General features: G+C 42.0%; 1 protein-coding gene across 43 annotated transcripts in view; it reads left to right on the forward strand.

Moving 5' to 3' along the window:
• The window catches only part of LOC121554718 (receptor-type tyrosine-protein phosphatase delta-like), a 597,272-nt gene extending 571,778 nt beyond the window's left edge, over positions 1-25,494 (forward strand). For all 43 annotated transcript variants that reach the window (XM_045211917.1, XM_045211930.1, XM_041868419.2 and 40 more), the window contains 11 exons: positions 7,514-7,637; positions 10,416-10,591; positions 14,175-14,294; positions 14,519-14,673; positions 20,551-20,836; positions 22,240-22,418; positions 22,531-22,657; positions 22,925-23,050; positions 24,067-24,221; positions 24,646-24,781; positions 25,126-25,494. In XM_045211917.1, the coding sequence (XP_045067852.1) occupies positions 7,514-7,637; positions 10,416-10,591; positions 14,175-14,294; positions 14,519-14,673; positions 20,551-20,836; positions 22,240-22,418; positions 22,531-22,657; positions 22,925-23,050; positions 24,067-24,221; positions 24,646-24,781; positions 25,126-25,194 (1,653 nt within the window). In that variant the 3' untranslated portion in view covers positions 25,195-25,494. The remainder of the gene's footprint in view (positions 1-7,513; positions 7,638-10,415; positions 10,592-14,174; positions 14,295-14,518; positions 14,674-20,550; positions 20,837-22,239; positions 22,419-22,530; positions 22,658-22,924; positions 23,051-24,066; positions 24,222-24,645; positions 24,782-25,125) is intronic.
• The last annotated feature ends 217 nt before the right edge of the window (positions 25,495-25,711 follow it).

Genomic DNA, 25,711 nt, shown 5'->3' on the forward strand with positions numbered 1-25,711 from the left:
CATGAGAATCAAGATTCTCTGGTCTGATGAAACCAAGATTCAAACTCTTTGGCCTGAAAGCCAAGAGTTACGTCTGGATCAAACCTGGCACCATCCCTACGGTGAAGCATGTTTTTCAGTGGCAGGGACTGGGAGACTAGTCGAGCTTCAAGTTCCTTGGTGTCCACATCACCAACGAACTATCATGGTCCAAACACACCAAGACAGTCGTGAAGAGGGCACGACAAAGCCTATTCCCCCTCAGGAGACTAAAAAGATTTGGCATGGGTCCTCAGATCCTCAAAAAATTCTACAGCTGCACCATCGAGAGCATCCTGACTGGTTGCATCACCGCCTGGTATGGCAACTGCTTGGCCTCTGACCGCAAGGCAAACAGAGGGTAGTGCGTGACGGCCCAGTACATCACTGGGGCAAAGCTCCCTGCCATCCAGGACCTCTATACCAGGCGGTGTCAGAGGAAGGCCCTCAAAATTGTCAAAGACTCCAGCCACCCTAGTCATAGAATGTTCTCTCTGCTACCGCACGGCAAGCGGTACCGGAGTGCCAAGTCTAGGTCCAAAAGACTTCTCAACAGCTTCTACCCCCAAGCCATAAGACTCCTGAACAGCTAATCATGGCTACCCGGACTATTTCACTGCCCCCCACCCCATCCTTTTTACGTGCTGCTACTCTGTTAAGTATTTATGCATAGTCACTTTAACTCTACCCACATGTACATATTACCTCAACTACCTCAACTAGCCGGTGCCCCGCACATTGACTAAGTGCAACGCCCCTGTATATATAGCCTCCCTACTGTCACTTTATTTTACTGTATATATAGCCTCCCTACTGTCACTTTATTTTACTTCTGCTCTTTTTTCTCAACACTTTTTTGTTGTTGTTTTATTCTTACTTTTTGTTTAAAATAAATGCACTGTTGGTTAAGGGCTGTAAGTAAGCATTTCACTGTAATGTCTGCACCTGTTGTATTCGGCGCATGTGACCAATAAAATTTGATTTGATTTGATTTGATCGAGGGTAAGATGAACGGGAAAAGTACAGAGAGATCGTTGATGAAAACCTGCTCCAGAATGCTCAGGACCTCAGACTGGGGCGAAGGTTCACTTTCCAACAGGACAACGACCCTAAGCACACAGCCAAGACAACGTAGGAGTGGTTTTGGGACAACTCTCTGAATGTCCTTGAGTGGCCCAGCCAGAGCCCGGACTTGAACCAGATCGAACATCTCTGGAGTGACCTGATAAGAGCTGTGTAGCGACGCTACCCATCCAACCTGGCAGAGTGGATCTGCAGAGAAGAATGGGTGAAATTCCTAAATACAGGTGTGCCAAGCTTGTAGGGTCATACCCAAGAAGACTCAAGGCTGTAATCGCTGCCAAAGGTGCTTCAACAAAGTACTGAGTAAAGGGACTTATGTAAATGTCATATTTCAGTCTTATTTTTAATGCATTTGCAAACATTTCTAAAAACCTGTTTTTGCTTTGACATTATGGGGTATTGTGTGTAGATTGATGAGGGAAAAAAACAATTTAATCCATTTTAGAATAAGACTGTAATGTAAGAAAATGTGGAAAAAGTAAAGGGGTCTGAATACTTTCCAAATTCACTGTACACTGAAGTTGCTTACCTAGACAACATTGGATGTTCCTGAGTTGCCTAGTTACAGTTTTGACTTAAATAATCTTGAAAATCTATGTCAAGACTTGAAAATGGCTGTCTAGCAATGATCAACAACCAACCAGAGCTTGAAGAATTTTAAAAGAATAATGTGCAAGTATAGTACAATGCAGGTGTGCAAAACTCTTAGAGACTCATAGCTGTAATTGCTGCCAAAGGGGATTCTAACATGTATTGACTCATGGGTGTGAAGGCTTTTTTAAATGTCTCTGTATTTCATGTCTAAAAACTTGTTTTCACTTTGTCATGTGTGTGTAGATGGGTGAGATGTATTTATTTTTTAATCCATTTTTCATTCAGGCTGTAACACAACAAAATGTGAAATAAGTCAAGGGGTATGAATACTTTCTGAAGGCACTGTAATTTTGTGGGGATTTAGCTGAGATTGTTCTTTATAGAGAAGTATGTTTGTGCAGGCCTCAATTGTTACATGACTTGCACCATTCATTCTCGCTGTAGTTAATTCTAATGTTATAACTTCTAATAGGAACTGTATCCACTGGTTAAATGGGAGAGAGTGAGGTGCTTGCCATCATTGAACCCCAAAAAATTATCGCAGCAGTGCTGCCTGCCAGCAGTAGTCTTGTCTGATTGATTGAGAGATTCAAGTGACTATCGTCGTTAAGTAACGTAATAGATGCAAAGCATTGAATATTTAAATGTATGCACTTCTAAATGTTTTTTTTTACTTTGCTCCAGAAGCATTTAACTGCAGGCCACTCCCACACCATATGAAGGAATGTGAAGTGGCTCTCGAGGGATCCTTGTTAGGAGCAAATGGTGACATGAATAATTCGGAAGTGCTAAAGCTTTACAAGAGAGAACAATAGCTGATATCAAGAAGTTAGGATTTAGGAATGTGTTACTAATGTCTAGGCTTCTATACTGGCATGCAGTAATCATAAATGATTTGGGTACAACAACACCTGTCAAATAAAGATTATAAATTGAGAGTTGAAAGTTATTCACAAAAATGTTTTTGCATGCTTATTCAGCAACTCTTAAATGTTAAGAATACTTGAAGAATGGCGAGGAAAAAGTACACTTCATAACAACCTTAAAAAGTACACAATTCAAATAAAACAAATAGTCTGTGTCTGAAACTGCTTTTGTATGGCGCATTGACCGACCTCAAGTAATTTACTTTTGTAGCATTTTTTTTTTGACTGTATTGTCTTTTTAAATATAATGTTGATAGGCATCAGCCTGCAAGCAAAGTTTTGGGGTTGACAAATTTCAAATAACAGTTGGCAGAGAAGCATACAATGGCAGAACATTGGTATCTTAAGCCGCAGAGAGAGTAATGTCTTTATGGCATAAAATAAAATAAAAATGGCGGAATGTGTTGACTTTCAAATAGGCTTTTAAGTCAAAGGAAATTCTCTCTATTGGCTAGGACTAATATTGTAGGGAACATAGTGAACAGTTGGGTGTTGGGATCAATTTCATCATAAAACATTTCCTTGATGTTAAATACAGTCTGTGAACAAACTTCAATGTATAAGTTGATGGTTTTGATTACGGGATGCCAAAGTCATATTATTCCATATTCTTTTCCAATTAAAGGGTTGCTCAGATTCAATTAGATCTGTGGACAGTACTTTTTTAATGGCTAGCTCAGAATGAGTTTTCCCATTATGGAAAATCAGTCAATCTGGGGCCCAGATAATTTATTTATAAATCCTATCGTTGGATAGTTCGGTAGTTGGGTAAATATATATATATATATATATATATATATATATGAAGGAAGTTGCCTGGTAATGTGTATGTATCTTTCAAATCTTGGAATGTTCTCAAACTATTACTGTCCATGATATTGGTAAGGGTACGGATTCCACATTTGGACCATTGAAGGGGATGCAAAAGGCCGCTCTACAGATCGCAAGGCTTTATTGTGTAATATTGGTATATGGGCATGCCAAGTGAAAGCATTCTACTTTTAAAGAGTAATTCAGAATGGCATGCGATTGAACTCAACTTCATTGTGGTCGCACATGCTGAGCTTAGGTACGATTTTATCTACAGTGAGCTCCAAAAGTATTGGGACAGTGACAAATGTTTTGTTGTTTTTGGCTCCGTACTCCAGCACTTTGGATTTGAAACGATACAATGACTGAGGTTAAAGTGCAGATTTTAGGATATTTTCATCCTTATCAGGTGAGCCATTAAGAAATGACTACTATTTGTACATAGTCCCCCCATTTTAGGGGACCAAAACTATTGGGACAAATTAACTTATGTGTATTAAAGTAGTCAAAAGTTTAGTATTTGGTCCAATATTGTAAGCACGCAATGACTCTAAAAACTTGTTGGATGCATTTGTTGTTTGTTTTGGTTGTGTTTCAGATTATTTTGTGCCCAATAGATATTAATGGTAAATAATGTATTGTGCCATTTTGGAGGCACTTTTATTGTAAATAAGAATATAATATGTTTCTAAACACTTCTACATTAGGGTGGATGCTACCATGATTACAGATAGTTCTGAATGAATCGTGAATAATGATGAGTGAGAAAGTTACAGACACAAAAAGTGCTAACCTCCCCTGTTATTGTAATAGTGAGACTGTAGCATGTCTTAGCGGTATGTGTCTAAAACATTCACTCATAATCTTTCACTATTCATTCAGGACTATCCGTAATCATGGTAGCATCCACCTTAACGTAATAAAATTGTAGAAACACATTCTATTCTTAGTTACAATAAAAGTGACTCCCAAATGTCCCAATGCATAATTTGCCATTCATTTCAATTGGGCACAAAATAGACTGAAACACAGCAAATGCATCCAACAAGTGTGTAGAGTATATGGGCCGAAATGCTAAACTTTTGAGTACTTTAATACACATACAGTGCATTCAGAAAGTATTCAGACCCCCTTTCACATTTTGTTACGTTACAGCCTTATTCTAAAATTGATTACATCATTTTTTCCCCTCATCAATCTACACACAATACCCAGTAATGACAAAGCAAAAATCAAGTTTCAATAAATTGTAGGTTTTTAGAAAAACTGAAATATCACATTTACATAAGTATTCAGACCCTTTACTCAGTACTTTGTTGAAGCACCTTTGGCAGCGATTACAGCATCAAATATTCTTTAGCTGCCTTTTGGCAAACTCCAAGTGGGCTGTCATGTGCCTTTTACTGAGGAGTGGTTTCTGTCTGGCCACTCTACCATAAAGGCCTGATTGGTGGAGTGCTGCAGAGATGGTTGTCCTTCTGGAAGGTTCTTCCATCACCACAGAGGAACTCTAGAGCTCTGTCAGAGTGACCATCAGGTTCTTGGTCAGTTTGGCCGGGCAGGCAAGCTCTAGGAAGTGTCTTGGTGGTTCCAAACATCTTCCATTTAAGAATGATGAAGGCCACTGTGTTCTTGGGGACCTTCAATGGTGCAGACATTTTTTGGTACTCTTCCCCAGATCTGTGCCTTGACACAATCCTGTCTCGGAGCTCTACGGACAATTCCTTTGACCTCATGGCTTGGTTTTTGCTTTGACATGCACTGTCAACTGTGGGACCTTATATACATTTTTACATTTTTAGTCATTTAGCAGACGCTCTTATCCAGAGCGACTTACAGTTAGTGAGTTTATACATTTTTCATACTGGCCCCCCGTGGGAATCGAACCCACAACCCTGGCGTTGCAAGCACCATGCTCTACCAACTGAGCTACAGGAGGGCCCTTCCAAATAATGTCCAATCAATTGAATTTACCACAGGTGGACTCAAGTTGTAGAAACATCTCAAGGATGATCAATGGAAACCGATGCACCTGAGCTCAATTTCGAGTCTCATAGCAAAGGGTCTGAATACTTATTTAAATAAGGTATTTCTGTTTTTAATATTTTATAAATTTGCAAACATTTCTAAAAACCTGTTTTTGCTCTGTCATTATGGAGTATTGTGTGTAGATTGCTGTATATTTCAATTGTTTACATCCATTTTAGAATAAGGCTGTAACGTAACAACATGTAGAAAAAGTAAAGGGGTCTGAATACTTTCCGAAGGCACTGTATAAGTGAATTTGTCCCAATACTTTTGGTCCCCTAAAATGGGGGGACTATGTACAAATAGTAGTAATTTCTTAACAGTTCACCCGATATGGATAAAAATACCTTCAAATTAAAGCTGACAGTCTGCACTTTAACCTCATAGTCATTGTATCATTTCAAATCCAAAGTGCTGGAGTACAGTATGTAGCATACTATATTTGTATACCCACTGCTTGTCAGCTATATGAGGTCAAATACTTTGACATGGGGGGGTGGAAGAAATGTACAGTATATTTATGGGTTGGATAATGGAGGTGTCCCTCCTCCACTCCATTTCATAACCCGACTGACCAGTGTACTGTACATACATTTGAGCATATTATTGGAAACTGATGGAATGATGCCGATAGAATGCGCCAGCCAGCCTTGGGACAGCTAAATTTAACAGCGCTTGTCACTTACACAAAATGTCTGTTAAGCTACATGTCAAAATAACCCTGGATGAGTTGGAAAATAGTTGTTAAGGCCGTCTTACACAAGCCTAGAGTTTCAAACTGATATTCCTAAAGAGTTGAAATACTGTCAAGCTTAAAGGGATAGTTCCCCCCAATTATAAAATGACATATATCGTGGATATTGACTTACATTTTACATTTTAGTCATTTAGCAGACGCTTTTATCCAGAGCGACTTACAGTTAGTGATTGCATACATTTTCATACTTTTTTTCATACTTTTTTTCATACTGGGCCCCCGTGGGAAACGAACCCACAACCCTGGCGTTGCAAGCGCCATGCTCTACCAACATTGGCTTTGTGCCACAAATACTAAAACATTAGAATTTGGAGACAGTGGCCAGCTAAACAAAACCAAAGCATTGATTGTTGTCATACCTTGTCCATATACTGCTTACAGGGCATGTAAACCAAATAAAATAAAATTGTATTTGTGACATGCTTTCGTAAACAACAGGTGTAGACTAACATTACAGACCCTTCCCAACAATGCAGAGAGCGAAAAATATAAACAAATAATCATAATAATAACACGAGGAATAAATACACAATGAGTAACGATAACTTGGCTATATACACAGGGTACCGAGTCCATGTGCAGGGGTACAAGGTAATTGAGGTAGATATGTACATATAGCTAGGGATAAAGTGACTAGGCAACAGGATAGATAATAAACAGTAACAGCAGCGTATGTGATGAGTCAAAAGACCAAAAAGGGTCAATGCACATAGTCCGGGTAGCTATTGGTTAACTAGTTAACGAACTACTTAGCAGTCTTATGGCTTGGGGGTAGAAGCTGTTCAGGGTCCTGTTAGTTCCAGACTTGGTGCATCGGTACCGCTTGCCATGCGGTAGCAGAGAGAAGAGTCTATGACTTGGGTGGCTTGAATCTTTGACAACTTTTAGGGCCTTCCTCTGACACCGCCTGGTATAGAGGTCCCGGATGTCAGGGAGCTTTGCCCCAGTGATGTACTGGGCTGTACGTAAACCCTCTGTAGTGCCTTGCGGTCGGATGCCAAGCAGTTGCCATACCAAGAGGTGATGCAGCCAGTTAAGATGCTCTCAATGGTGCAGCTGTAGAACTTTTTGAGGATCTGAACCAATATGGACTTTTGTAATTTGGGTGAACTATCCCTTTAAATGTGAATCTACACAGTGCTGCAAAATAGCTTTTTTGCTAATCCTCTGAATTATTGATCCTAGTTTGAATCCATAGTCCTTGTCTGGGAAATGGAGCTAAATGGTGGTATTGGGCAAAATATACTACTGTAAGTGATGAAGGAAAGTAATGAATATAATCTCTCTCTACTTGCAGTCCATCGATCCCGGGCAGCAGTTCACGTGGGAACACTCCAACCTGGAAGTCAACAAACCAAAGAACAGATATGCTAACGTGATAGCATACGACCACTCCAGAGTCCTGCTATCGGCTATTGACGGTAAGCAGCTCTCCCCTTGCCTTGAATTGACTGTCGAGTGACAGTCTGCTTCTATACAGTACCACTGTGTTCTGTGCTCTAGGAGTACTAGCATACATTAAGCTATGGTATCTAGGGCTGTGACGGTCATGGACTTTTGGGTAACGGTTATTTGTTACACGCGCACACACACAGTCACACAAACATAGACTACATACTAATTAACCTACTCCATTTGAATATTTCCCATAGAGAGAAAACATTGAAAAAACACATAAACAAACTGACTCTCCCAAGGCAGTAAATGGATGCTAATGGGAAGAAAACTGATAAATAAAGACATTCAGAGTCCCTTTGCAGTCTCCCAGAAAAACCCATGCAGCTGAGAGTGTTGATGGACCCCATTAACTAGCCATAAACACACATCTGTACACTCACATCGAAGCCTTCGTGAGGGAGGAAACCGCTACTCTGCCAGACAGGCTTGTGGGACTTCCCCCTGGAGCTCCAAACAAAGCCTTTGGCAACCAGGACTTCTTTGATTTAGTTCTTTTGGCGTAAGGGACATGTCTGTTTAAGTAGCTCACCAAGCTAGCGACTGACTGTCGGGATTGTAATGGAGGACTTTTTCCTCGGGTGCTTTTGGAATCCCCTGATGTGTGATAAAGTGTGTGGTAGGCTATTAGCGTTGACTATATAGAGGGGAATTGGGTGACACTTAACTTGAACCCTCTGTCGTTATAGGCCCACATAACAAAGTCATGATAGTGTTATAACAGATGTCATAAACAGTCATGTCAGATGATTGTAACTGACACAACACATTTAGCATCATAACATGTTGTTATAGTTGTGTGCCTTAAGCCAGACATGAATACCACTTTATTTAGTCCTTTGTACGCTGCCACAGGGCTTTAGTTGGGCAACCTATGTGTCTCCCCTCACTTTGAACTCCGAACCATTCATCAAAATTTGTCTCCTTTCATTGTAACATTCCTCACCAGATGAATGCACGTTATGTAAGCAAACATCTGTATAGTCAGTTTTCCACTATACTCTGCTCCAAAGCTGTCCCTGGACTCTGTTTTTAACTCAGTTGAGACGCAGTTCAAAGTGGACCAACGTGAGTCACTGGCCAGCTGTTTCTCAAAAGGTCAGTGCAGCTAAAATTGAGAAATCACAACATAACCTAATTACGGTTGTCTGTGCTTGATCGAGGAGCTTTTAATGTCCAGGTATACTGGTTATTCTCCAATTGTTGGAAAGTTATGATACCGTCATAAATCGTGAAGGCAGGTCGATGATGTAATGGCCAGCATAGAACTCTAAAAGAGGACTTTTACCAAAAGTTACTTCAGTATGGATTATGCCTCGTAAAATGGATAACCATAAACATTCCTACCACACATGCCACTTTTAGCCTTTTTTAGGACACGTTGCCAATTATTATTTTCTTCAATTGTTTGCCAGTAAGTTTGATATCTGCACCATATTATTAGTTGTGTTTCTTTCTTGATAACGGTATTGAAAGTCTTGCAAGCAGATGGCTGTGTTTCGCACAAATCCTGAGTGACACTCCGGCCATCTGCAGAGAAACCAAATATGCTTCCAGACACTGTCTTGTTTTCATTAAACCATAATAATGTCTCTTTTTCCTTGCACGTCCCTTTCATTTTGAAAGCTGGGGGCTTAATTGTCTTTATCCCTTGTCCATTATGGAAATATACAGCCAGGCAACGGCTGCACGAAAGGGTTTAGCAGGTAAAAGGAGGGGAGGGAGAAAAAAGACGGGTAAGAAATGTCGGGTTTTGAATGAGCGCACATTTTCTTTTCTAGTCTTTTCTTTTTTTTGCACCGAATAAGTTACCTGGGAGAAAAAGGGAGGGGTGGATGAAAGGGGGGAGAGTTGGAGCATGGGCGGCTGGCTATGGAAACGTGGCATCCATGCAGATGAGACTTATCTTGGTAGACCATGTGTGCGCTGGGCCCCCAACTGCCAGTCCCGAAGCATTGACTAGCTGTCAGCTCCGTCTTCGCCTCTCCCCGGATTGAAAAAAAATAAAAAAGTGCTTTCATTTAGCAACCAGTGAAAAAAGAGGAGAGTAGGAGGCGGCAGTGGAAGAAAAACAGTTTTGCCTGGTTTCGTGTTTATTTTTCTGTCTGTGAGGTTGAGGGGAGAGGTGGGAAGGAGGCGTTTTTCAAAGCCAAACTTTATCGCCGCTTTGAAGTTTCACTGTAGATAGAGGAAATGCTATTTTTGGAATCATCAACGTTACATTCAAGAGTATGATAACAATTGACACTGTATTTCAACTAGTAGGCAGCCATTTTGTATGGATAGATGACACAAAAGGCACACAATGGCAAAGCTTAAATGAAAAACACAGTAGCCTTAGACTGTATGCCTGGGTAGTTCCTGGCTGAGTAAACTAACTCTGGAGTTGTGCCCTTTTAGTTAGAAAGAACTCAGTCAGGATTAAGTGTCGTTCACTGTCAAAACAACTCAAGGTATTGAGTGGGACTAGCAGGGGTCTGAACCTCTAAGCACTAGCAGAATGGGACTTCACCTTTCACAGTACCTGCTAGTGGATGGACTAACGTTATTGATCCCAATCAAAGCCAAAGCCACTGTTATGTGTCGCTCATCATTTTTTCCCTGTTTGTCATACAACCAAAGTTAATCACTCTCCACATACAGACCCCACACACATATGTACACACACACACACCACTCGCCCCCCTCCAAACCCCCCCAACCAGACACCATCCATTCTAATCACTTTCCCTCATCTTTCCCAGGTATCCCTGGAAGTGATTACATCAATTCCAACTACATCGACGGCTACAGGAAGCAGAATGCGTACATCGCCACGCAGGGCTCGTTGCCCGAGACGTTTGGTGACTTCTGGAGGATGATCTGGGAACAGCGGAGTGCCAACATCGTCATGATGACCAAACTGGAGGAGAGATCCAGGGTAAGCACAGATCTGGAATCAGCCCTATGGGATTCATTATGCATTTGATTGTCATGCACAGGTCTAGGTCTGTTACACAGGTCCATTTTATCCTACCATGACATTAGTCATGGTCGCTGAAACAAAATGGAGTAATTCTACGACAGTACATTTTAAATATATGGCACACGTGTCATATCATTGAATTTGTAAAGTAGAAAAAGTCTAAATTGAATTATGTCATCGTTATATATTCTACTTCAGGCATCTACATTTTGATATCATTGTATGTGGTCTGTAAAGCAAACATGCTGGAATATAATTTCAGATTCCAAATTAGGTGCAATTTAATTAGCCTACTTTCCATCGTTTACTTCCAAGCTTCATTGAAACAGGGTCCTCTGTAGCTCAGCTGGTAGAGCACGGCGCTTGTAACGCTAAGGTAGTGGGTTCGATCCCCGGGACCACCCATACACAAAAAAAATGTATGCACGCATGACTGTAAGTCGCTTTGGATAAAAGCGTCTGCTAAATGGCATATTATTATATATTTAAACAGCAACATCATAGCCCAACCCAAGACTCATCATGGCTATCCATTTGCTTCTATGATGCAAATACCTGATTTAACATTTTCCTAGATCTCCCCATTCCTCCTTTCATTCTGTGTTCCTATTTTTGTGTGTGTTTTGTGTCATGTTCCTTCAGATGCCCTCATATTTCTTCTCTAAGGCAAGACATCTTGCATTCTGTTTCCAATGGATGTCACTCACTCACTTATTTGCCACAACATGACTTTCCCTTTTGTTCTTTTTAGTATTAGTGATGCTATACTGTTATTGTAATTAGTCGCATGGTCACTAGGTTAGCCAGCAGCACCGCTTTAAGCTATAGCTGAATTTGTTGCTAATGCTAAAATGTCAGTCACTCGGTACAAGAACCAAGCACACAGCACCTGTCACTCTTTCAAGGTTAAAAGACACACACTTTGGTCTGGCACTGCAAGGTCTCTTATGTATGTTTGAAATCACAAAGAAACAAAGACTGCATGGTCTCCACAAGTTACAAGTTTCACACGATTCCTCCTCTAAAGATCGTTAACTACTTGTTTACAAAGCTCTCTCAAGAGGAGACCAATTCCATGTATTCCACCTTACATTTTTACTGTATTACCTGGTAGAACTGTCTGAATAGATGTTGTGAATGGATTGCTTTTACTCTTCGTTAGCTTACAGTGCCTTCAGAAATTATTCACACCCCTTTATGTTTTCCACATTTTGTTGTGTTACAGCCTGAATTTAAAATTGATTACATTTAGATTTTTGTCACTGGCCTACATACAATACCCCATAATGTCAAAGTAGAATGATGTTTTTCGAGATTTTTTACAAATTACAAAAAAATTAAAAGCTGAACCACTTTGTTATGGCAAGCCTAAATAAGTTCAGGAGTAAAAATGTGCTTAACAAATCACATAATAAGTTGCATGGACTCTGTGTGCAATAATAGTGTTTAACATGATTTTTGAATGACCTCCTCATCTCTGTACCCCACACATACAATTATCTGTAAAATCCCTCAGTCGAGTAGTGAATTTCAAGAACAGATTCAACCACAAAGACTGGGGAGGTTTTTCAATGCCTTACAAATAAGGGCACCTTTTGGATGGTGTATTAATACAACCAGTCACTAAAAAGATACAGGTGTCCTTCCTAACTCAGTTGCCGGAGAGAAAGGAAACCGCACAGGGATTTCACCATGAGGCCAATGGTGACTTTAAAACAGTTACAGAGTTTAATGGCTGTGATAGGAGAAAACTGAGGATGGATCAACAACATTGTAGTTACTCAACAATAGTAACCTAAATGACAGGGTGAAAATAAGTAATAAGCCTGTACAGAATAAAAATATTCCAAAACATGCATCCTGTTTGCAACAAGGCACTAAATTAATACTGCAACAAAATGTGGCAAAGCAATGTGGCAAAGCAATATTGGTAAATCCAATAGAACACATTACTGAGTACCTGTCTCCATATTTCCAAGCATAGTGGTGGCTGCATCATGTTATGGGTATGCTTGTAATCGTTAAGGACTGGGGAGTTTTTCAGGATAAAACAGAATGGAGCTAAGCATAGGCAAAATCCTAGACGAAAACCTGGTTCACCAGACACTGAGAGATTAATTCACCTTTCAACAGGACAATAACCTTGCTTACCAAGATGACAGTGAATGTTCCTGAGTGGCCCGAGTTACAGTTTTGACTTAAATCTACTTGAAAATCTATAGCAAGACCTGAAAATGGTTGTCTAGCAATGATCAACACTTAAAGACTTACCCAGAAAGACTCAAAGCTGTAATCGCTGCCAAAGGTGATTGACAAAGTATTGACTCAGGGGTGTGAATACTTATGTAAATGAGATATTTCAGTATTTAATTTGCAATAAATTAGCAAAGAAATTGAAAAAGATGTTTTCACTTTGTCATTATATAACATTTATGTAATTCATTTTGAATTCAGGCTGTAACAAAACAAAATGTGGAATAAGTCAAGGGGTATGAATACTTTCTGAAGGCACTGTATATTGTAGACCCGAGTGCATGTTTTGACCATTGTCTGGTTCTAGTTGTTAGTTGCTTTAGATAATCAAGTATCACATAAGAATGACTCATAGCTTTGTGAAAACATACAAAAGCTGCCTCATAGACCTTTGTCAAGCTTGACAACATTTTGATGATGTAATATGCTTAATTTTGTTGCTAACTAATGCCCCCATCTTCTGTATTGATCTTTTAGATAGTTGTCTCAATTGAGTTTCAGCAGCAATATATAAGCTTCCATTGTATGTAAGATGAGGGTGTTATAGTGTATGAGGTAAGGCATCTGCATAAGGACTCTTCGAGTTCACTGTGCTTCCCTTTGGCAACGAAACGATAATACTGTAATGGAAGTAGTGTTTTATTGGCTGTTCGCTGGGCAACAGAAACGCTATAATCATAATAAACCTGTGCCTGTAATGTGATTGGAAAACTGCGGTTAAGATTGTAATTATAGAGCCTGTCAGGCTAACAAATAGCACTGTCGGGCTTCAGTGGAATGTCTTAGCTGGGCTTGTTCCCTCCATTGTGAAATCACACAAGTCAGCACAGCAGCGTAGGAAAGACTTGGCAGCCTCGCTTCCCTGTTTGCCTTGCATTGACTTTCCTTTATGAAGCTGGATGAGTATTTGCCAGTTATGTCTATTAGGGTCTATTCTATCTCAGACAGTGATTCGGAGAGTTAGAGGGAAGAAATGGAGCATTGAGGATCAGATCGGATCAGAACGTTATTGTGATTCAACAGTTGTTGGGGATGTGTAGCAGGGGAGTCCTGCCCATTGAAATTAAGGGGGGCACAGACCCTCTCAGATTAATTATTTGTACACTGAAAATATAGCAGATATTGGTTATTTGACTCATAATTCAAGCAAAGCAAAGTTGGTCATTAGTTCCCTCTCAACAATAGTAGGTGCAATGATGCCTCTGTATATTGGAAACTGGTTAGAGAGAGTTAGAAGTTGTGACTAAACCAGTTGTCTAATGTGACGTTTTTCTATCAATCCCAGGTGAAATGTGACCAGTACTGGCCCACTAGAGGGACGGAGACCTACGGCCTCATCCAGGTGACGCTGTTGGACACGGTGGAGCTGGCCACATACTGTGTCAGGACCTTTGCACTTTATAAAGTACGTTTGATTTCTTCATAATTAATTTAACCTTTATTTCACCCGGAAGTCAGACACCCAATTTGGGTCTGAATGAAACTGATAACCCTATCCACGGGCCAGTAGGTGTGGTTGAGATGAGGGACCACACCTCCTCAAGGTATTGAAGTATTATCGCTGCTGTTCAAAATGTCGCCCAATGTGTGTTCTACCCATGTACAACCTACTTCCCCTCTATCTATCAGAATGGTTCCAGTGAGAAGAGAGAGGTGAGGCAGTTCCAGTTCACGGCCTGGCCGGACCACGGGGTACCCGAGCACCCAACTCCGTTCCTGGCCTTCCTCAGACGGGTCAAAGCCTGTAACCCCCCAGATGCAGGGCCCATGGTGGTACACTGCAGGTGAGCAAGGCTCCCATGATATCATGATTTCACTATCATAGACTATGTTAGCCTGCCGAGCTAAGGACTAGGCCTTCTGGTTACTCATCATTCAAGCGTTGTCACAGATATAGATAAAAACACAGAGGGAAAGAGAAAGAGACAAGGAAGAGAGAGAGAGTGAAGAAAGAGGAGGAGGGTAGGAGGAGGGGCTGCATATCACCGACTGAGAGCCAGAGGGAGTCGTCCTACTAGCTTTGCTGGATGTTTTTTTTTCTTCTCAATCTGAAGGTATTTACTACAACAGAGTAAGGATTACTGGTGTCCGTGCCCTTGGCAAAAATTAAATCCCTCCCGCACACACACACACACACACACACACACACACACACACAGACACACCCAAACACCTGTCCTCCCCACACTAACATCCACGCATCAGCGCTCCATGAGTATCCAGCTTATCCCCGGGGTTATTACAAAAAACGTCAATAAATAAAGCACTTACTTCTCACTTCCAATGACAAGAAGGAATAAACTCCAGACAGAGGTGAAAAGAGAATGTAGCTGTCTGCCTCTCTTCAGACTGGGGAGTTATAGGAGGCTCTGGTGTGTGTGTGTGTGTGTGTGTGTGTGTGTGTGTGTGTGTGTGTGTGTGTGTGTGTGTGTGTGTGTGTGTGTGTGTGTGTGTGTGTGTGTGCGTGTGTTCAGAGAGAGAGATAGCTAAAGGGAGAGAGAGGGGGACAGAAAATGGAACTGAGAGAGCAAGCAAGAAGATACAAACTTATGTCTGAAAAACGGACAATAAAAGGGATTACCAAAGAATACAAATTACTACATGCTGGAGTTAATTAGACCTAGTCGCAGAATCAGTTTAAATTGAAAAATCCAGACTTTTTACGGCGAACCAGAATGCAGGAATTAATGTCACTCAGCAGATTGGTGTTTTAATGCCTCGCCACCGCATCAGATAAAGGAAGTGTAGAGCTTCAAATCCGTACAAATGCATTTCACACAATCCCACATCCCCTATGCCTTGTCAGACCACCACATTTGTTCCTTTTAATTCTTGCATCAGAAAGTTAACTTAAGGCTACGTTCCAATTATCTCTGCGTATCTCTCCCAAAGTGTACACTTGTTCACTTCCTTTATTGATTTGAAAGGAAATACTGGTTTAATAAATATGGGGGGAACTCCCACTGGCCCTGCCTCCACTAATCCAATGCTTTTAGATTTGTGTGAAGAACGAGTGCACACTTCATGAGAAAGGAGATATTATTGGGACGCACCCTTAGATTTCAGGATGAGCATGGAGAGTTGGTGAGATGGCCGGTCCATCAAGCCCTCTATCTCGCAAGGCTGTTGATTGCGGGCTGTTTATCACAGACCATTTGCAAGTCTAAACAAAAGCTGTAAAGGGGAAAAAAAATGATTTTTTTGTGGCGTATAATTAACTACATTGTACAGGCCCTAGGGTATTTGATTAATTAGCTGGCCAGGCTATTGTTTGCAGGAAAACACCTTTTCGATGCTCCCTGTAAAAAATCAGTGTTGCAACACTCAAACTGACCAAAATACATAATCAAAGTAGGTGTGGGTGTGACCCAATCCCCAAAAAACATTGTTTTTAGCTTTCACACAACACAAACACAAGTATCATCAGTGTCATTTCTTTTGACAGTTTGTTGAACATATTTTCCTTAGACTTTCTCTCAAACACTCATCGACACAAACAAACGCACACGACACACATACAATAATTTCATCTGTAATGGCCCCTGGAGTCAAAGGAGCAGAATTAATTTGACACACAAACACACACAACACACATACAATAATTTAATCTGTAATGGCCTCTGGAGTGGAAGGAGCAGAATTAATGTCTGACCAAAGTCGACCGTGTCTCAAGTGCTATTATTGATTTAGCTGCTTTGTTGTCAAGCCCAGACAGAGACCCCAATTTACGCAGGCTTCAAGAGTGCACATTACGAATGGGACCGTAGAGGAGCCTCCCAGATATGACATTCCTGTCACACAGAGAGCCATGGTCACTCTCACTCTGTCCATCTACTAGCCACTTCAGACCTTCCCATCGATGGTCGTATATATGTCATGCTTAATAGCGAGCTAGCCATCTTAACATTACTGTGGATGACATGCCTTGTAAAAACTTGACAGTCATAGACAGTGAGGTGAGGGTAAGTGGTTGGTGTTCTGTTTAAAAAATTGGCTCGCCTGGTTTCAAAGTGCTTCATGTCTTTTGTTCATTAAAAATGGCTTCCCTGTTGAAGCCTGGCAGTGCAGGGCAATTAGGAGCATTGGGGCTTTGAGTTTGATTGTGTTTTTTATAATGAGTGACAAAACAATTAAATTGGATTATCATTATATTATCATTATTCAATTTGATGTTGATTCCCACAGTATTATATACCCATTGCAATCACAGTGCATGAAAAGTTCACTTTATGGCCAAGTTCTCTAGTAAAATGATTGACTAATGTGAGTTTGTCAGTTTACAGTCTGAAGCTCATTAGAGAGTAACATTAAGTAGGCCTATGCGAGATTGCATCTTAAGTCCTGTGGCCAACATTGATGCTCAAACTTTCAACAAAGCTTCAGAGAAAAATGGAAATGTCCTACAACACAGGATCAGAGTAAACTATCCCTATATTTCAACAGAACACTTTATATTATACGTGGAAAACTTCCCAAACCCAGCTGTGGACGTCAGCCAACATTCCCTCCGAGGAGCAGTGAAGAAGGATATTATTAAAAGTACATCCATGTGTTCTCTCTCTCTCTGTCTCTCGCTCGCTCTCTCTGTCTCTCGCTCGCTCTCTCGCTCTCGCTGTCTCTCGCTCGCTCTCTCTCTCTCGCTCTCGCTCTCTCTCTCGCTCTCTCTCTCGCTCTCGCTCTCTCTCCTCATGAGGTGAGGTCATCGTTTCTTGTGGGGGGTGCATATTGTAAAAGTCTCCCACCCACCCCCACGGAGCACTAAACTAGGTTCCGTGTTTCAACAGTTCCATTCTGTTCTCTGTGACCCACGGGGTTGCGGACCGTTGTGCTCCTATTGGAACCAGGGCCATTCAGGCGTTATGGGCTCACAGGGAGAAGTCACAATGGACATGATTGAATGTAACCGGGATCGCCGGCCCTTTCTGCAGCTCTCTGCGTCGCTCAAAGAGCAGCACTGGTTCAATGCTGGGATAATTAAAGAGACACCATTTAGTTAGGAAAAATGTCCCTTTTTCAATGTGTCTGGGCGACAGACATACTCTTTGGAGGTTGTTGTATGATTCATAGTCTGTCTACTTGAACAATAGGTACAGCACAGACAGACGTTCGAGGTTCATGTTAGTGGTAACGTTAGAGTGGTGTCTCGTATGAAGAGGAGGAAGGAATAAACATAGTCTTCTGCAAGGAATTTGGAAGTCTGTCTTTAATGACCTTATTGCCTCATCGCACAGTGAAATGTAATATTCTCCACCATTTCTCCTCGAGTGGCGAGATTGCGGTCTAGTCTCACACATCACATGATGGGTTAAGAATTTATCATTGGCTGTGTCTGAAATGGCATCCTATTCACTATATAATGCACTACCTTTGACCAGGGACCATAGGGGATAGGGTGCCATTTCGGATGCAGCCAGTGTCTCCTTTTGAGATTGTGGAGAACAATGTAACCAAACTGCAGGAGGGTGTATAGACACACACGTTTACACGTATACACACAAACACACAAAATCTTGTTATGGTATGACTTTATCTCTGATGTAACTACGTTGCCATTCAGACAGTCTCATTGTATTTAGTACCGATACACTAAAACTAATCTTGAATAGAGGTGGAGCATTTTGATACACACTGTAAATGTGGAAATAATTGCACAGCCTTCTGGTCGCAATTATAAGCCATACACTGAACTGTTATGGTGAATTTTAAGTTAATGGTTTGGTTGGTCTGTGTGTCTGTTTAATGGGTGAATGGGGTGTAAAAAGGCATCTTGAGAGGTTGCCCGACCAAAATAGATTCAGTAACCATACCAACATGTAATTGCTTTTACTTTGACCAGGCTTTATCTACTCCGGGTCCAGTTGCAGCTGTATTTTACAATGTGCAATCTCCCCATTCCCCAAACTCTGAGAAAACATTGAAAAAACATTGAAAACACATTAGCCTAACACTGATGTCTGCTGACGTCCAAAGCAGCTGGCCGCGCCTGTCAGAGCAGCCAGTGTCAGGCCTTTAGTGCAGGGGGGAGCGGGAGAAACAGGCCCCAAATCAGGGCCAACCATCCCCCATGACTGCCAAACGTACAGAGCCTCTCTTTCTCTCTCTGCCGATAACGGAGGAGGCGAGCCAAGTGGCTATGTCACCCCTGCTCCTCCTCTTCTTCCTCCACCTGCCCATCTCTCGATGCTGTCACACTGTCAATGGCTTGCTCACAGGTCATCACTCTCTGGCGTTTGGGACTGTACTTTAAATTGGCGAAGGATTGGAAACAGCTGGGGCCAGGGTAGAAAATGTCTTGCACTTGTCGTGTTTTCTCCCTCCGCCGTGCTCTGGAGAGTGCTGCTCCTTAGACTCTGGATGTGATTCATATCCCCAAATATTCCTGAGCCCATATCACACACAGTATTTCAGAATCACGTGTGGTTCAGACACACACATACCAATCTTTCAGAAAGCCCAGCAACACCCATGAGCATCTGGGTAATACCTCAAGAGTCGCGATAAAGCCTGCATCTAAACACGTCCCCAAATCAATCAAGTAATGTCGGCCATTTTAAGCGCAACCACACAATGATTTGCAGCGACAAACGACTCCCGTATGCGTTTTAATTTCCTCTCTGCTGCACCACAGCACATTAGCCAGACTTGGGCCCCGGGGACTATCTTAACTCCCTCTTTAGTTTTTTTCCCTTCTTTTTTTCTCTGTATAAATGAAAAACAAATGGCCTATCAGGGGAAGAGAGTCAGGGGAGTGTTGCTCACACCTCGTAGCCATGTCGACTTAATGGGTTGAATAACCTATTTACTTTAGAGCAGCCAGCCAACAACTGACTGTCTTGTCAATGCTCGGCTGGGGAAGACATGAGCTGTCAGGCGGACTGGAGTTCACACTCTCCGCGATGCCATCGTCCAAAAAAATTAAGAAGAAAAATAGCACCATTGCAGTGCCAGCAGAGAGCCACGCTGTAGACCAGACCACTGCAGCCGGAGCCATTCTCCTCCACCCACTGCCTCTGCAGCACCACTTACGCTCAAAGCCAAAACGGTCAGCTCTGCTGTGGTCAAGGGGTTAGCAACGAGGCCAAGGGGTTAGCCCCTGGTCTGGTCCCTGTGTAGCCAGGGAGCTTCTTAGGTCTCCTCACCACTGAGGCAGGGCACCTCTCCCAGCGTGGATCTGTCACTCATTCTCCACCAATGGAGGGTAGTCATTCTCATCATAGGTGAATGGGCTTGCACAGCAGATAGTGGTGCACTGGGGTATGAAGGGTATATGTTAGGTCGGGATACAGAATACAAAAATGTTAGAGTGAAAACCACAGATGTAGTTTTAGGTAATTACCGTTGTAAAATAAATCATTTCCACCTGTAGATGAAATGCTGATTCTAACTAGGCCTGTTATCTGTTTATACATAATACTTTCTCCTCACAAAGATATTATCTCAAAGGTGCATCGTGGTTTACATCTGTCAAGATGGATGAGCCACTAAAACATTTAGCTGAAGTCATCAATTGCCAAAACGAGTCAGTAGCAAGTCAACCTCACAGCACTGATCGTTTCCCTTCCTCTGTTCCGTGTGTGTTTGGGTGCCACAATGCTGCACACAGGCTATTGTGTCTCTTAAGGGGGCCAATTTCAAGTTTGCCATCTTTGTTTTGTCTTTAGTGCCGGGGTGGGCCGCACGGGCTGCTTCATCGTGATCGACGCCATGATGGAGCGCATCAAGCACGAGAAGACGGTGGACATCTACGGCCACGTGACGCTGATGCGCGCCCAGCGGAACTACATGGTGCAGACGGAGGACCAGTACGTGTTCATCCACGATGCGCTCCAGGAGGCCATCACTTGCGGCACCACCGAAGTGCCCGCCCGAAACCTCTACGCCTACATCCAGAAGCTGACTGGGATCGAGGGTGGAGAGAACGTCTCAGGCATGGAACTGGAGTTCAAGGTAAGCCGGTCCGTGCTGTATTATTGGCATGGAAGTTAATTTCAAATTCTTTGTCGATAATTGGAAGAATCCACACAGAAATTACAATTATTTTCAAGGGGAAATAATTCAGTTCAGCGCAAGCTAGTTGTAAAAGTAGCTTACATGAGTATGCATTCAATTTATTGCAAAAATATATTGTAAAAGGAATAGCTAAACTGATAAAGCAGCATTACACGCTACAGACAAACAGCCAACATAAAGACATTGGACTGGATGCTAACCAAAGAGCAATGTGCTCCAGCTCATATCCTGCTTTTGTTCCAAAGGCCCATGCAGACAAAAGAGGAACTGGCTACATAAAGAAAAGAAGAAGGAAAAAAACGTACTAGCAAGCACCAGTCCCTTTTTATGTCCAATTTGGTCTGTTCCCATGTGAGGTTTTACAGAAAACTTAAATATATTGTATTTACCGAAAGTCAGAGGGTGGTTAGATATTTTTTTATGTAAAAACCCCAGCCCTCTCGCCCCCCATCCTCCCCTCCCCCAGCTCCAAGTCACATCCTGGCCCTGGCGCCATTGATTGGCCAATCTCAGTACCACCACTCACAGACACTTTTCCAATTCCCATTAGCCCAGCGAGACAGCGTGGGGCCTGTGGTTTCCCCCATTCCAGTTAGTTAGCCTTCCTATTGTAACCCGACTAAATCCCCCCCTTTGGTTACCCCTTTCCCCTTTCCGTTCCACCCTTATGGTTATAAGAGGGGTAGTTTTACAGCAAAATGTCAAACACCGGTTTTCCCCCATGACTAGGACAGTTGCCAGAGGGGGCTTAGAACATACACCCTGCATTTACAATGAGCAGGCTCCACTACCAACCCACCCACCCGTCATAGTCAGCCAGTCTGCAGTGTGTTATATGTGCTGTATGTAAAGCTTGTTTGCCTTGCTTGTCACACACCTACTTCCCTTGGCCAATGATGAATGATGATACCCCTAAGAGATGTGAAACAGGTTAGATTACCCGTTGCCCTGTCCACGTCGGGCTTGCCGCAGCATCCATTTTCATGTTCATCACAAAATGCAATTTTGTGCCCCGCACTGCAAACCTGAGCAGCAACAATAATCCACTAGGTTCCCCTTACATACTTAATGTTAACATTAAATATGTAAGTACTGTAGATGCAGTAAACAGCGTAGCCTTTTTCTGTTCAGAATTTTTGGCAGCCGAGAACACATAATCCTCCTAAGGCCTCCCCTCACTTTGGTAGCATGTGATTATTAATAACGTTTACGTCTTTATATTAGACAAACCCCCTGTTTTTTATGTCAACCACAAGCCAGGCACTAGGGAAATAAAAGGAAGACAGCAGCGTTTGCCAGCAGTGACCTAACCGCAGTGCTTCTTATCTCCCTCTCTCTAGCGTTTAGCCAACACTAAAGCCCATACGTCGCGATTCATCAGTGCCAATCTCCCCTGCAACAAGTTCAAGAACCGCCTTGTGAACATAATGCCATACGAGTCCACACGAGTGTGTCTTCAGCCAATCCGAGGGGTGGAGGGCTCCGACTACATCAATGCCAGTTTCATTGATGGATACAGGTGAGCTTTCAACTCTGTCGACCAAGATAGTTGAATAAGGGACTCAAATGGTAGTCCACTTTTACCATGTATTCTGTGTTATTCAAGAGAGCATATTGTTTTATGTCCACAGGCAACAGAAAGCCTATATTGCCACTCAAGGGCCTCTAGCGGAGACCACGGAGGACTTCTGGAGGATGCTCTGGGAGCACAACTCCACCATCGTGGTCATGCTAACAAAGCTCAGAGAAATGGGCAGAGTATGTTATGCAAAATGATGTTGTCTCTGTGCTAATCAAATGTTGCTGCTTCTTTAACAATACATATAACAATTGTGCTACTTCAACTACTCTATTCTATGTAGTTCTTGAACTATGCAAAATAAATTGAATTCAGACCAACAATGACACATCGTAAACAGCATGTACAACCACAATCTGTAAGATATCCAGGCACTCTGCTGGAATTTCAGTGTACCGTACAAAGTACACTGAAAGTTTGTTTCTGTTGTTTTTCCTCCGCTGCAGGAAAAATGCCACCAGTATTGGCCAGCAGAGAGGTCGGCCAGATACCAGTACTTTGTGGTGGACCCCATGGCTGAGTACAACATGCCACAGTACATCCTGAGAGAGTTCAAAGTGACTGACGCCAGGGTAAGTACTGTACTGTAATACAGCCCTCCTTTACTGTCTAAACAGTCATTGAGATTTGACAGTGCTAGAAAGCGTTCCAGACTTTGTAGTTTTTGTCCAAATATATCAGATTCGTTGTTTACATTGTGGAGTTTGGTCAAACGGATAAATCTGTCTACTTTGAAGTCTTTGTCTTTAAACAACTGTGTCTGTTTGATGATAGAAACAGAGACACAACTAGCGGCACCCATTACAATTTTTTGAGCCATTTGATTTTAATGGTTCAGATTGAGACTTAGACTGAAATTGTTTACAGCGTCAGTTGGCCGACTCCTACTGACCGTTTTTTTCTTCAAGCCAACATATAGGCCCCAGATCAAATATGCTGTTCATACCAAACTTGATGATTTAAAATGAATATATGCAGAAATATATTTGAGGGAATTATGACATGTGTCAATGGTGTAAAAACAAATACTGCTCCTGGCAGCCTTGAGCCGCTGGGAGTTTTTAATTCCATCAAAGGCTTACACAGATAAATGGTGCAGGCTTCTCCTTTGTAGTGTGTGTTACACTGGGACCTGAATAGGATTACTTCCCCTTATCAAGGGGATACAATATCACTTAAGTAATGCACACCCTCAAAGACAGCATTTCAAGAGCCTACCGAACGCAGGCACATCAAAGGACTTAGTGTCTTTAGTATTCATATATTAATACATTCAGGTGAAAATGACAGATATCTTTAGTAACAAACGCCTGTCTGGTGCTTAAAACTGTGTGCCTCAATGCACCCTGATATGCTAACGACTGGGATCTTCAATAGAAAAGCACACAAGAGCCTGTGTCATTACTGAGGCATATTGAGATAGTCAGTTTTCCTTTTTTTCCTTCACTATCTTCCGACTTGGCCTGTTTGTCAAGTGCATTAGACGGGTTGCCTTGACTTCATCACTTGCACTTTGTCGTTTTTCCATATCTTGGCGTGACGTTCCATTCAAGTGAGCACACTGTATTCTCTCTCCCTATTTTTCCAGGATGGACAGTCACGGACGGTAAGGCAGTTTCAGTTTACAGACTGGCCCGAGCAAGGAGTGCCAAAATCGGGAGAGGGCTTCATCGATTTTATCGGCCAAGTGCATAAAACAAAAGAACAGTTTGGGCAAGATGGGCCTATCTCAGTCCATTGTAGGTAAGGATAATATTTTATGTTCAATGGAGTTTTATGTCATACACAGACAGTATGGTAAGCAAGTACAATAAAATACCACAAGGTTTAATGGTATTTAAAAGATTTAGCTTGACTTGCAATGGAAATAGTGATGCTTTACTTTGATCCTACCAGGATAAAAGATAAGATCAAATATCTATCCAGACATTAAATTAGCTCCCAGACACCCCACAGCAGAGTCCTCTGACATATCATTGCAGGTAGGAAAAATAAATATAAACAGTCTAGAGAACAAAGACAAATAATAACAGTCTAGTCTTGACTGCATTGTTTTGTCTGGTCATGTGTGGTTTTGTCTGGTCATGTGTGGTTTTGTCTGGTCATGTTGTCAACAGCTTGGAGGTTCTCAGACTGTTTATTTAGTGTCTGATCATCTTTCTCGCAGTGCGGGCGTGGGTAGGACCGGAGTCTTCATCACCCTCAGCATCGTATTAGAGCGGATGAGGTATGAGGGCGTGGTGGATATTTTCCAGACGGTGAAAATGCTCCGGACACAGAGACCAGCCATGGTGCAGACAGAGGTGAGATGCCCTGTAACTGTACTCTCCACACCTCTCACCTTATGGAGGTCAACCGAGCATGATACATAACCTACCTACCTAGCTGCCACACTATATATTGTTAACTATTAGGTAGTGGTGAATCAAGGAAGTTTCTTTCTAAGCTTATTTATCACATTTCAGAGCAGCAGCAAATGAAAATGTGACAGTGGCAGACAGAGAAAAAGAGAATGATGGCCAGTGAAACTAAAGATCATCCATATGGAGAGACAAAAAAGAAAGAGTGCTAGACAGAGAAAGAAAGAAATAATACCTGGTTGGAAAATAGTGACAGGTCTAATTTTCTTTCTCTCCTTTCTCCTCAGGATCAATACCAGTTCTGTTACAGAGCTGGCTTGGAATACCTTGGGAGCTTTGACCACTATGCTACGTAAGAGTCCCTGTCCCGGAGGAAAAGCAGAAGGCCCTTGGACAACCCCAGCGAGCCTCTTTTCTGAGCCATAATTTCCTGCTTGAGAAAGTACTTCTTAACTCTTAGCTAAAGACTCAATTAAGTGTTGGATGTGAGACACAAAAATGTCAAAAAATTAATAAAGATGATTCCTGGAGGACCAAGTGTTTCCTAGAACCCATGGAACTCACCCTGACACGGGAAAGAGAGAGGGAATCCTGACTGTTGAAGCATCTTATGGAATATTTTTTTTCTTCTGTTGCTTCAAGGATTCGTCTTGGGTTCAAATAATTGAAAGAAACATAAACAAAAAAATAACACAACGTACTATTACATTGACAAGTAATACATCATATTACAAACCATAGGAGAGGCAAATGGAGGCACAGAGAATGGCTTAAAACTCGATGCACATTGTAAAGAGACATTTCTGTTCCACAATCAAACTACACAGAGACATCTACCCATCAAAAAAGAAGACACCAGTGCTTGGTCCAATA

Source organism: Coregonus clupeaformis, chromosome 39 (assembly GCF_020615455.1).
Source record: "Coregonus clupeaformis isolate EN_2021a chromosome 39, ASM2061545v1, whole genome shotgun sequence".
Lineage (NCBI taxonomy): Eukaryota > Metazoa > Chordata > Actinopteri > Salmoniformes > Salmonidae > Coregonus > Coregonus clupeaformis.